General features: G+C 35.3%; 2 protein-coding genes across 2 annotated transcripts; both read left to right on the top strand.

Moving 5' to 3' along the window:
* The first annotated feature begins 222 nt into the window (after nt 1–222).
* Nucleotides 223–5,491, top strand: LOC102621750 (uncharacterized). Its single transcript, XM_006470852.4, has 6 exons — nt 223–1,265; nt 3,218–3,273; nt 3,400–3,630; nt 4,122–4,413; nt 4,503–4,699; nt 5,066–5,491. Exons 1-6 carry the CDS (start codon nt 369–371, stop codon nt 5,217–5,219), a joined length of 1,827 nt encoding a protein of 608 aa, XP_006470915.2. The 5' UTR covers nt 223–368; the 3' UTR covers nt 5,220–5,491.
* A 1,681-nt stretch (nt 5,492–7,172) lies between these two features.
* On the top strand, nt 7,173–11,200 carry LOC102621455 (uncharacterized). The gene is made up of 5 exons (XM_006470851.3): nt 7,173–7,592; nt 7,712–7,834; nt 8,633–8,732; nt 9,382–9,500; nt 10,605–11,200. Exons 1-5 carry the CDS (start codon nt 7,257–7,259, stop codon nt 10,818–10,820), a joined length of 894 nt encoding a protein of 297 aa, XP_006470914.2. The 5' UTR covers nt 7,173–7,256; the 3' UTR covers nt 10,821–11,200.
* Nucleotides 11,201–13,303: the final 2,103 nt, after the last annotated feature.

Genomic DNA, 13,303 nt, shown 5'->3' with positions numbered 1-13,303 from the left:
TCAAGCAGATTTCTGATTGTAATATTTGATTGCAATATTACGGGTTTCACAGGAGTAAAATTAAAATATGGACGCGGATTGTGGGGCCATAGATATTTTCAATGAGGGGCCGGCTTATGTGTGTTGTTTGCTGCCGGTTCAACTGAAAGATGTTTTTTGTTTTATTTATTTATTTATTTTATTTATTGTTTGTCTCCACGTCTTTGACCTCTTCTTGTTATGTTCGTCATATATATATATGAAATCTCTCCGTATATTCTCCTTCATAAAATCTCTCCGCTTTCATCGCTACCACTCTCAAGTTTGAATCTCTTTTTCTTTTTAATTTATATTCTCACAATTTCTCCTGTGACTGCAGTTTAACAGAAATGGTTATGGAAATTGATTCATCGACTCCAAATGGAGACGACGGAGTAAACAAAATCAACGGTCACGATCATGATGGTGATCGTCGTCATATGGCGATAATCGAACCTCATTCGGAGTTGCCGAAGCCAGAGGCGCCAGCTGGTTTGTTTGCGTTGCCTCCTTCTCCTTCTTCTTCTCCTCCGTCAGGTAATTACTCATTCAAATTCGGAAAATTCATCCGCGAACGAAGCAACAACTTCTCCGCCGCAATCGTGAAGAAGTTGAATTCTCTCGACGATGCTCGGGCTGAGGCTGAGCCTGAGCCGGCGGGGTCGACGGTGATCAAACCGGACGAGGTGACTCAGTTCAACATATCAGGACTCAAAGTGGTCGTAAAACTCAAAAGCCACGGAGAAGAAGGAGATGAAAAGATTAAAGGACGGATAAGCTTCTTCTCGAGATCGAACTGCAGAGACTGCACCGCCGTGAGGAGATTTTTCAAACAGAGAGGACTCAAGTTCGTGGAGATAAACGTCGACGTTTTCCCGCCGCGCGAGAAAGAGCTGATTCGACGAACCGGAAGCTCGCAGGTGCCGCGGGTTTTTTTGAACGACAAGTTGTTCGGAGGACTGGTGGCGTTGAATTCGCTGAGGAACAGCGGCACGTTCGACGAGCGGTTTAGGGAGATGTTGGGGAGGAAATGTTCCGGTGATGCGCCTGCACCGCCGCTCTATGGTTTCGATGACGATGATGAGGAGGAAGAATCGATGGACGAGATGTTGCTTAGTGTCAAGTTGCTGAGGCAGAGATTGCCGATCCAGGACCGTCTGATCAAGTTGAAGATCGTTAAGAATTGCTTTTCTGGGAGCGAGATGGTTGATGTGCTTACTCACCACTTCAAGTGCGATAGGATGAAGGTGCGTTTCGTTCTCTAATTCTCGTCTTTCATTAGGGTCATTTTCTTATTAATTGACTTGCCATAACTGCATCGGTGAAATTTTTAAATCAAATTTCTTCTTAATTATTAAATTATTATGATTTTTCTCGGTCGTTTCATATTTGGTTTATCCAAGAAATTTCCGACAAATATTTATATAATTTAAAATTCGTGGTTTGACAAATTAATTATAGGAATCCTTGTTTTTATAATAATCGCATAAATTCATTATTTTAGAAATAATCATTTTTTGTTATTATAAATAGTACAAAAATAATCACGGGAAAAAGTTTGTATAGCTATTTTTCAAACAAACACATCTCTATGATCAATTTGTTAAACCATGAAAGTGCCGTTATTCTTCTTTTGTACATTTATACCCTTTATGCGCTTTATAGAATTATGGATATTTGACAAACATTAATGATGGCGAACACGCATGGCATATGATGAGAGCGGATAGGCACCTCGTGCAATGAGAATATATAAATGATTTGTTTTTAATTGTCGAGTACTAGCCCATTATATATTGGATGGAAGTGCATTTATTTATTTGTTTATTTATTTATTGTATTTTAATTGATTGTGTTTGTGTAGGAGAAATAAAGTGACATATAGGAAGGAGCCAAGTTCACAAAAACACAATTTCTTTATTATTATTTTTTAATATCACATAAGTAAAATTTTGATTCCATTAATTTAATATTAGTAACCCTTTTTCATTTAAGTCTTGAGTCTTCACTTTAATTAAGAATTTTTTTTTTGGATGATTTTTCTCCGAACATTTAAATTTTTTTTCCCGTGATTTTCGCAATTTATTATGTTGCGTAATTTCTGAGGGTCAAAATAGTGATTGAATAGACAACATTTTTCTTCTTTTGTTTTTAATTAGTTAGACCAACTCAATGAATTATGAAAAGGGCTCTAGATGTTCTTGATTGAGGGTCCCCTCCCTTCTCTCACTCATTCCGTAAGAAAGCAGCAATTGAACATTTTGTAGGCTTTTATTAATTGCGACCCAAATATTACTTTCCCATATTATTATTATTTTATTTTAAAGTTGATATAGCCCCAAAAAAATTTCATGAAGAATTGTTTATTTTCTTCTACGAGGTGGAATTAGGAGTAAAGTGCGAAGTTGACATAAAAATAGTCAATGAATTTTGCACAACTAACCAAATCTATGAAATATTAAAATAATTAAGTGAAAATGAGCGGATGTCGTTTGTTTATTTAAAGGGTTGGGATTTCTGACTCAAAATTTTTAATTTAAAAAATTTCAACTTGCATAAAATCGTAAGCTGAAAAGTATTTTTCTCATTTAAATTATTCAACCCTCAACTAGTCAACTTTGTAATTCTAGGCACTGAAATTTAGCATTGACGTATGCAGAGGCAGAATTATAATTTTCTAAACCAAAAAAAAAGGTTTGAATTGAAATTTTATCATATATGTTAAAATTTTGTGTTTAACTCCTTTAGTTTTATATAATTGTGTTATACCCCATAGTATTTTATGCTTTCACCACTATGATCCCCACCACTGCACCACTGCACTGCTGCCTCCTCAAATTTTTTTGATATATTGTTACAGCCTATTTTAGTTCATGTTTTCTTCATTATAGCTTAGCTTGGTCGTAACAAAGTCATGTTTAACTGTTTTCGCCACTGGACGTGTGTTCTTCAGTTCTTACAACACTTTTTTTTTTTTTAAATTTTAAGTAAAAAGTTGTTTTAATTGAATCAAGCCTTTGAAATTTTATTCAATCCTCCACCCAGTAAAGAAACATTAAAAACTCAGAGACCCGTATAACAAATTCTCGTTTAGCATTTCTCTGCTTAGATTATTACTTTAAAAAAAAAATTCTACGTTTCTTAAATTATATACATTGATGCAAATGAATTCTAAATGACAAAACTTGCACTCTTGCAGGCAGTTGAGATTGGGAAGCAGCTTAGCAGGAAGCACTTCATCCATCATGTGTTTGGGTAAGAACATTTCTCTATCACATAACTAATGTATAGCTGGACAGTCAATATGAAATATGGTACTATGATTCTTTTTTTTTTTCCCCCTCATGTAACTTATTTACTTACATATAAATTTTGATGCAGGGAAAATGAATTTGAAGATGAAAACCATTTCTATCGTTTTCTTGAGCATGAACCATATATTAGAAAATGCTACAATTTTCGGGTAGCTACAAATGATACAGCACCAAAGCCTGCTGTTTTCGTTGGCCAAAGGCTTAATAAGATAATGTCCGCGATACTAGAAGCTTATGCCTCCGATGATAGGCGCCATGTTGATTATGCAGCCATCAGCAAAAGTGAGGAGTTCAGGAGGTATTACTGGCTTATCTTCTCGCTGCTATAATTTTATTATTATTATTATTATTGTTGTAAAAGCAAAACATGGCAAGAATAAACAGAAATGACATTAGAAAATTGAGTAGGAATAAACAGAACAGCAAGTGATGTTATTTTACTATAAAATGACATCAATAAAGGATGAGGGTGATTGACTTGTAAGATATGCTCATATGTGGGATAAAATAATGCCTGCGTAAAAGATCAGATGCAAGTATAATACTATAATAGTACTTTGAGGCTTGATATTGATTCATAACTAGCAATTAATAGAATTATAAGCAGCTATTAAAATCTATGATTCAGCACTGACAGTATCTGCATCCATAGCTTTATAACAACATTAGCTTATGGAGTATATATCATCATATTTCTCCAATGTGTATAAACTATTATAGTTATCTCACGTTCTATGTTTTTATTAGTGCTAAACTTGTGTGTTACCTTCTCGATATTGGTGAATGTAGATACGTTAATTTGGCTAGCGACCTTCAAAGGGTGAACCTATTTGAACTGTCGCCAGATGAGAAGTTGGCCTTCTTCTTGAACTTATACAATGCGATGGTCATCCACGCGATAATTAGAGTAGGCCATCCGGAAGGAGTAATCGATCGAAAATCCTTCTTTTCAGATTTTCAATATGTAGTCGGAGGCTATCCTTACTCCCTGTCTACAATAAAGAATGGGATCCTGAGAAACAATCGCAGAGATACCTACTCGTTGGCCAAACCCTTTGGCTCTGGCGACAAGCGCCTGGAGGTAAACTTACTTTTCTTAGTTATTTTTATGAACGCCGGTGAGCAGTCGTCTTGTGCTTAAAACGTTTCAACTTATGAAATGGCATGCAGCTCTGTCCTCTGAAAGTGAATCCACTGATCCATTTTGGGCTATGCAATGGAACAAGGTCGAGTCCCACAGTGAGATTTTTCTCAGCTCAAGGAGTTGAAGCCGAACTGAGATCTGCCAGCAGGGAGTTCTTCCAGAGTGGTGGAATGGAGGTGAATTTGGAAAAGAGGACAGTTTATCTCACAAGGATCATTAAGTGGTGAGTGGTTAATGCTCAGGTTCCTTTTGTGTATACACCCCCTTTGCACTAACATTAATGGTTGAAAAGCCTACAGTAGTAACACTATAAAGTGCACACAGCAATGCTGCTTTTCCTGGGGAAATTTGCCTTAAATTTTTTTTCGAAACAAACCAAATATCTACTCTGCCAAAACTGTGTGCTTAACAATCTGCCTTGCCCGGGAAAATGGGGAAAAATTTCCCCTGGCAAAGTAGCATTTTTGAAGTGCAAATATTTATATGAATTGTCTCTTTTCAATCAAATTGTAAGTCTCCTTACAAGCCGATTTTTAAAAGACGAGTTTTACCTAATATTGTGCGTAACTTATCATTTCTTTGGCTATAGGTTCAATGTAGATTTTGGACAGGAAAAAGAAATATTGAAGTGGAGCATCAATTATCTGGATGCGACAAAAGCAGGTCTTTTGACACATCTACTGGATGATGGGGGTCCTGTCAATATCATTTATCAGAGTTATGATTGGTCTATGAATTCTTAACTATCGGCTGCGGAGGGGACCGAGTGGTGCCATTTTCTATAACATACACATACATAGGAATAGAAATGATTTAAGTTCTATAAAAGCGGGGCAGGACCTGAGTTGGCCGCCATATTTTTGTACATTATATATATATATATATATATATGAACACTTTGATTATCAAGCCGCGAGTAAAGGTGTGTTCCGAAATGGGAAAAGGGAAATATAAAGATAGTAATTTATATGCATAATCATAAAGAACTATTCCTTCACCCTCTGTTTTTTTTTTATAATAAAATTAATGTAACTATGATTTTGAATATCATTTCTTACTTTTTGCTATAGAACTTAAGCTAATTTCACCCATAACTATTTGACAAAAGAATTCCTTAATAGACATCTTTGTATAGGTGGATCTTACAAATTGGTCACTTAATGTGGATCCAACCTTTTTCTTTGATCTCAACTTCATCTTTAGTAATCCTCATAGCTTTGCACAGCTTATGAGCTTAATTAGTTCATCTATCTCAATGTTAGCTTAAAGGGCTTAATTAACTCTCATGAAGATTTTATTTCTTATGAAAATTAGTTTACACAGTACACTTAATTCTGTAAAATTTATGCAAACAATAAGAAGTTAGAAGCTGCCTTGAAGAACTTACTTTTCAATTAATCCCTTGACTTTTAACCTTGGCGAAGGTATGGCAAAAAAATAATAATAATAAATAAATAAATTTAGAATTTACTCAGAGGGAAACTGCAGAGCAGCTGCGATTAAAAGTTTGAGGCTTCCTGGTAGTGTGGCAATGGCGGAGGCAACAGCTATGGAGTGGGGCCTACAAGTGGCTGAAAAAGCTAATATTACTTTTGGAATTTTTGAATCGGATTCATTGGAAGTTATTGACTTAATCAACAAGAAGCCCAGTAGCTTAACTGAAATTGGATGGTTGATCTCTGACATTCAGGAAAATCTGCAGAATTTCAAAGCTCAACATTCCCCTAGAGATTGTAACTATGCAGCTCATTCATTAGCAAAGTTAGCTTTGCAGAAGAAGAAAACTGTAATTTGGTTGGATGAAATTTCACCGGAGATTATGTACTTGTTCTTAAGCTAATCAATCGAAAGGCATACTTTCTTTTTTTTAAAAAAAAGAATAAATAATTATTAAAAGGATAATTTTTAAAAACCTCCCCTGAGGTTTGGGCTTGTTGCAAGTAGATGGCGAGAATTGATTTATTTGTAAAAAACCCCCTACCGTCAGTTAAGTTTAACATTGACCGTTAGTTGACCGTGCAAAGACAATATTACCCTTAACAATAGTTTATAAACGAAAATAACTAAAAAAAAACCAAAATTATTAATTATTTACCTTTTTTAAATTATTGATATTTTCTTAAAGTTCCTATAAAAAAGTTAAAATTAAAAAATTAAAAAATCCTCTTTAAATTATTGATATTTTTTTAAAATTCCTACAAGAAAGATAAAATTAAAAATTTAAAAATGAAATAGTCATAATCTTTACCTATGATATTGTAAATTTTTAGAATTGACAAGGATAAAATTGTCAAAAAATAAGGTTTGTGCTTTTTGCACCAATAATTTTGGTTTTTTTTTTAGTTATTTTTGTTTACAAACTATTGTTAAGGGTAATATTGTCTTTGCACGGTCAACTAACGGTCAATGTTAAACTTAACTGACGGTAGGGGATTTTTTACAAATAAATCAATTCTCACCATCTACTTGCAACAAGCCCAAACCTCAGGGGAGGTTTTTAAAAATTACCCTTATTAAAAAAACAAAAGTTAGAAGTTATCTTACGAGCCTGACAATTTCTGCATCTTCGTCATTAAAAGGGGCATTTTTTCAAATATAAGGGGAGGTTGTGAAAAATTTCCCCTACAGATACATTCCCGCCAAATTCACTTCCCTCCTTTTATTCCCGCCAAAATTGAGAGTGAAAAAAAAAAGAAAAAGAAAAGAATGAACTGCAATTCCAAAAATCAATCTGACGTAACCGTAACAAAGAGGAGAAAGGAAGAGAGAGAAATCGAGAGATGGAGAACGCAAAAGCAGCGCCAACGGGTTGCTTCAAGTGCGGAAGGCCAGGCCACTGGTCGCGTGACTGTCCATCATCATCATCCTCAGCCCCATCAAATTCTAATTTCCCTTCCAACAATACCGCCAGCGGCGGCGGCGGCGGCGGCAGTGGCGTAGGCGATGGCGGCGTTAGTGTTTCTAAAAGTGCAATCGGTGGAGTCAAAGAAAAACCGAAGAAGTTGCCAAGGAGCCGCCCAAAGCTAACCCCTGATCTTCTTCTCTCCGACGACGGCCTCGGTTTCGTCCTCCGCCACTTCCCTCGCGCCTTCAAATACCGGGGCCGCGGTCACGAGGTGAAATTTACCATCCTGCCCCTTCTTTAATCCTTCTGAAATGTTACAGAAAATTAAATTGTCATACCCTGCTGCCTCCTATTTATATTTTCTAGTTGTCGAAATTTCATTACTTGTAGGTGAGTGATTTGGGGCACTTAATCGGGTTATACAGTGAGTGGCACTCCCATTTGCTGCCTTACTACTCGTTTGATCATTTTGTAAGCAAGGTGGAACAAGTTGCTGCCTCCAGACGCGTAAAGGTTCGTCGGGTCTCTCTCAAAGATGCTTTGAATGTGGTTGTGATGCTAAAAGAATGACATGGGGTTGAGGGTGTCACTAAAGAACTAATGTTTTACTGAAGTATTTTGATGCATGTGCACCCTATTGTTCTACGAACAGGATGATTTGATTTTGTTTAATTTGGTCCCGCGCATAAGGATTGATTAATTGTTACATCAAAATGCAAGATTCAGTAGCGTGTCCACAATAGGATGGTTAAGTCAAATCACTATGAACGTGGCTTCATATTCTCGCAGTTCAGGTGATTGTTATTTTTACATCAAACCGTTTAGGAGGAGTGTTTTCTGTTTTTTGAGCAAACCTATTAGAATTGAGATCCTTATCTGGATAACACCATGGTGAGGACATTATGATAAGTTAATTATTAGAATGATTTTACATGGAGGACTGTTTGGTGTGATATACAGTATCAAACCCAATCCTAATCTAACTAGACTTTTTACATGGTGGCATGGTTCTAAATATATCCATAAAATGTTGGTTGAAAGAGGTTTTATTGGCTGTCTGCTTGGGTAGAGGTCATTCAAAAGAGGATAATCTGGCATGACTGACTACAGTGTGAGTATATTTCGTCAATTCTGTTGCAAAATTTGGAATATCATTAATTTGCTGAATATTCCACATTCATCAAATTTTGCTAACTTGAGTCAGTAATAATAATAAGTTCAAAATTTTGAATCATGTTGCGGCATTCTAGCACTTACACATGTTTATATATATATATATTTCAATCATTCATTTTTCACATCCCTGGGCAGATGTGTATTAGAGATTTAAGGGACCGAGTTGCAAATGGAGGGGATCCTACAAAATTGCATGAAGCTGCAGTCGAACATGATGGTCCAGTTGATGAACAAGGTATTTGAAAGTTATATCTGTTTAGTTTTTCTTGCTTCCAGAATGGTAGGCTGTGAGAGAATATTTGGAACACAAGATAGAAAAGTACGATTCTTTAGTAAAGAGAAGATGGTATATTGTTCTAACTAGGCTTCAACAGAACTCCTAAATGGTCCGCTAAGCTTAGAAATGAATCTTATTTAGTATGTTTTTGCTAATAATTTTAATTAGATGTCAGCACATATATCAGTCTGCAATGTTAACCAATCGCACAATTACATTAACTGCTCAAATGATAAAGGCCCTAGATATATAGCAGTCTTTGTCACATTATTCCTCTGCTCTTGAATGTAGGAAATTGTTGCTGGACTCAACCTGAAATTTGATAGGGCCTGTTATTTGACCTGGGTCTGGGCTTCAAGTACCTCTTATAAATGCCCATGGTGCAACTAGATTTAATCCCCCATTGTGTTTGTTTATATATCTATGCATTATAGTTGGCAAGGGATTGAAACTGCCCCCTCTTAAAGCTACCATCTACATAAACATGCTCTTGACATTGCTCTTTATGATAACGAATCTATGAGGCTGCCCAACATGCAGTTTGTTAAAGGATTAAAGCAAAGTATTCTTCTTTTCTTATTTTTTTCTATGTGTTTTCTTCTTTCAGCGCCTGCTGAGGCCATGAGTTCTGAGAGGCAACCTCATCAACAAGATCCGGCTTCAAATGTCCATGCTGCTGATGATTTTAACGACCTTTTCAATGAGGTTTATAGGACTACTACTGAAGTGAGTATCTTTTCCAACTTAATTTTGAGGTTCTTTCTCTTTAATTCTGCTTTCTGTAGTTGATCAGCAGAAAATATGCTAAATTGACATGAGTTTTTTTCTTGCTGAAGAGCACCTTCTCTAGACATAAGGAAACAGTTCAAATCATTTGTCATAATTGCATATGCTGGTTACTTTTTATACATTCACAATGGTTTACTTTTTCTCCATGGCTTCTTCAAACAAAATATTTTAGCTTCAATCACTAGGTGGCAGGTATAGAAAGACAATTTAACAGGGATCACTGTGACAATGCCTTTCATCTTGTTGCCCATGACTATTGACCTTGTCACATAATCTAAAAAGGAAATGCCCTTACGGAGAAGATGCCAGTAAGGATGCTTGTGATATCCTAGTTATCTGACACTTGCACTAGGTTGTGGGCTTTGAATAACATCTTTCTGTTTATTCTGCCCTCACTGTGGGGATTTTTGTCATTGCCACCCCACCTGCTCTCCAAAGATATCAATTTCATAAATTAATCAAGGGATTTGATTATGGTTAAAATGTCATAATTACATTGGATTTTGCATGTTCTAAGAATTTATATCAAATGTTTGTAGTTCATGTTGTCTGTTATCATGCATGCCTAATGGTGGGGTCCAGTAGGGGTAATCTAGATATGCTCTCAGTCTTACAAAATTTTGAATTGCTCTAAAAGAAAAGGCTCATGTTTGCATTCGCTGCTCAAGGCAAATACAGTGTGTTGGTGGTTTACTTCGCATGATATGAGTGTGTGATAGCTTAATTGATTGCTTTCATATGGGCAAAAGAGTTTTTTGGAGGAATGAATTTTTGTTTGCTGGAATTTACCTTTTGTTGATCTTTCAACATTTATACCCCACTGTTAGTAGCTAACTTGGTGCTTAATCCTTAAGCAAACTCAAATTGAGAAGTTTTAATTATAAAGCATCTCCAACCCAGAAGCTGGCCCGGTTATGCTCCTGTAGTTCTTGATGTAGCACCTTTTTATATGCAGTATCTTCAAGTTGTTCCCTGTGACTTGATGGCTGTCCACTTCTGAATACTAAAGTCATATAAACTGTTTTAATGTCATAACTACAGGAATCATCTCAGGCCTTGCAGGGTGACGAGGCTGCTACCAATGTACCTTCTACTGAAAGATGTGAAGAAGGATCACCGAAACAAGTTCCAAATAATGAAGGTAGCCGCTCCAGTGAAGTTCATGTCACAGAAGAACAAAGAGCTCGCATGGAAGCTAACAGGTTGAAGGCATTAGAGAGAGCTGCTGCTCGAGCTCGCCAATTACAAGTATCTTGATTGTCACGTCTTTAATAACTCCTTTTGTTTTTTTTAATTTTCATTTTGGCACTCTAATGTGAAGAATCTGATGCTATTATTGTGAAGAAATCTAGACATTGCTCAAACAAGTTGCTTATAGTTGCTAATGATTTCTAGAGATGGCACTCATCACCACTAGACAATTAAAAAGAAGCAGCAAGTAGCTCGATAAACCTTAAATCTATGTAAAGCTTTCAGAGGGCAAGACACGAGTATACAGCTGGACCCCAAAAGCCATCACTACTTGTAAGCCAACCCATGTATAATGGCAAGAGGAAACGCAGCCTATTTTAGTTGGTCCTTTATAGAATCTCTATAATACACGCAAGCAATTATGTAACTGTAAAAGACTAAAATAATAGCTTGCTCTAACATGAATTTATTAGCAATTTCATTCATGGTGTGCGTACTTGCCAAACTGGGAATTCACCCCCAATTTGGGACTGAGGAATAGGAGACTGATTCTCAATGGGGATGAGAATCAGGCTTCCATTCCAAAAGATCTCAATTCTATTCCCATTAACATTTTAATATTCCCAAAATAATTTTCTTTAAATGAAAAATATAGATAATCAAAAATCAAAAGGAAAAACAATAAATCTCTAAAAACCTATACTCTCTTGCATGGAAGTCCCCAACTGAACGCCATCATAGCCACTTCCATCACCGTCATTGCCAAAATCAACCATCGTCTTCATCACTATTGGTTCCATCGACTGTGGAGCAATAGTTAGTTGCTGATTTCGTTTCAATTTCCTCACTTTCATCTCCAATGGTCATGGTTTCGCTCTAACAATGATGATTTGTTGCTATTGTTGTTGATGATGATGATTTCGATTTCAATTATTATTATTATTAATTTTGAAATGGATTATTATTTTGTTGATGATGATGATGATTTTTTATTCTAATTTTGATTTTTTTAGAATAGATTGTTATTAATGAAAATAATTTTTGAACAAGAATAAGTATAATAATAAAAATATAAAATAATAATTATGATAATAGTTAATTAAAGACTTTTTAGTAATTTGTAATAATTTAACTCATTTAAATTCCAATTCCAAAACAAAGTAAATATATCAATGGGAATGGAATCCTTTCCCATTCTGATTCCTACGACTTAAATAAACAAGGTATTTTGATTTCCAATTTCTCATTTTTATTTTAAATCATTCGGATTTCACTCAATTGCACAATCAAGTAATTAAATCCCATATTATATTCCCACTTCATGTTTTTAGATATCTTAATTTCAATTAACTACATTATGGGGGTGCTAGTGCAAACAATATTGATTTTGAAGTACATTATTAAAAAAAAATGAATAGCTTTAAAAAAAGTTATGTGTTCTTTTGATGGTTATAAATGAATAGCTTTAAAAACAAGTTTTGTTTTCTTTTGATGGTTATAGATGAACTACATAAAGAAAGAAGATATTTAAAGTAGAAACAAAACGTTCAAAAAGAAAGCACATTGTAATTGACGACAAGCTTTGTTATTGAATGAATAATTACAAGAGTTGTAAAATATTTATAGGAAGAAATTTGAGTGAAATTATTACACTCCTAGAGTCCTAACCAATATGGGATTAGTCACAAATCGAGGACGGTGGTTACGTATTGAATGTGAGATTGAAGAACCTTTGAATCCTACCACGTTAATTGCATTCAATTTTTTTTTTGATATAATAGTCGTGTTCGACGTGCTTAACACTGTCTCATTAAATTTACTTTTACTAAAATTAGTGAAAGGAAAAAGGGAGCAATTCATTTTTGTCTAATTTGGTCAAAGAGAAAATAGTAGAATGAATTTTTGTCCAGTTGATGTTCGTGACTCCGACGAATATGATTTTCCTAATCAAATAATAGATTTATTTTTATAAAAAAAAGGGTTTAATGAGACAAACTATGATTCAGATAAGTTTTTTTTTTTTTTTTTTCAAATACATAAGAATTTCATCACACCAATCACAATAAAATTAGATATGCATAAGAGAATCTATTACAATAACCTATTGGTCTAATTATTGTATTTTCACAATGTTGATCGAGATGAAAACAAGTGCATTCTCGGTGCATTTGATACACATTGTATTATATTAAATTATATTATATTATTTGATACACATTGTATACCGACCGAAGTACAAGGTTCCACGTTAGTCAAAACAAATCGAAGGACGGATTTCTAATTCTAACCCAAGCAAGATTTCCGGCAATGTCGACGGATTCTGCCATCAATTCCCGTCATCAACTTCAAGATCGACAGCTGTTGATGTCAGTTGGCGGTGGACTGGAGACTCCCTCTTCCCATTTAGTCTTAACGTGAACTCAACCACATTTGTTACGCTGCCTTCTCCGCTGCCACGTGTGCATCCATTTAATAACGACACGTGTCGGGTTCGGTCCAAAAGGACCCTCCATTTATGGCCCTCTTCACTTTTTGCCTTCAATTTTTTC

Source organism: Citrus sinensis, chromosome 8 (assembly GCF_022201045.2).
Source record: "Citrus sinensis cultivar Valencia sweet orange chromosome 8, DVS_A1.0, whole genome shotgun sequence".
Lineage (NCBI taxonomy): Eukaryota > Viridiplantae > Streptophyta > Magnoliopsida > Sapindales > Rutaceae > Citrus > Citrus sinensis.
The sequence above is the reverse complement of the archived record's forward strand: the minus strand, read 5'-3'. Positions and strand labels throughout refer to the sequence as shown.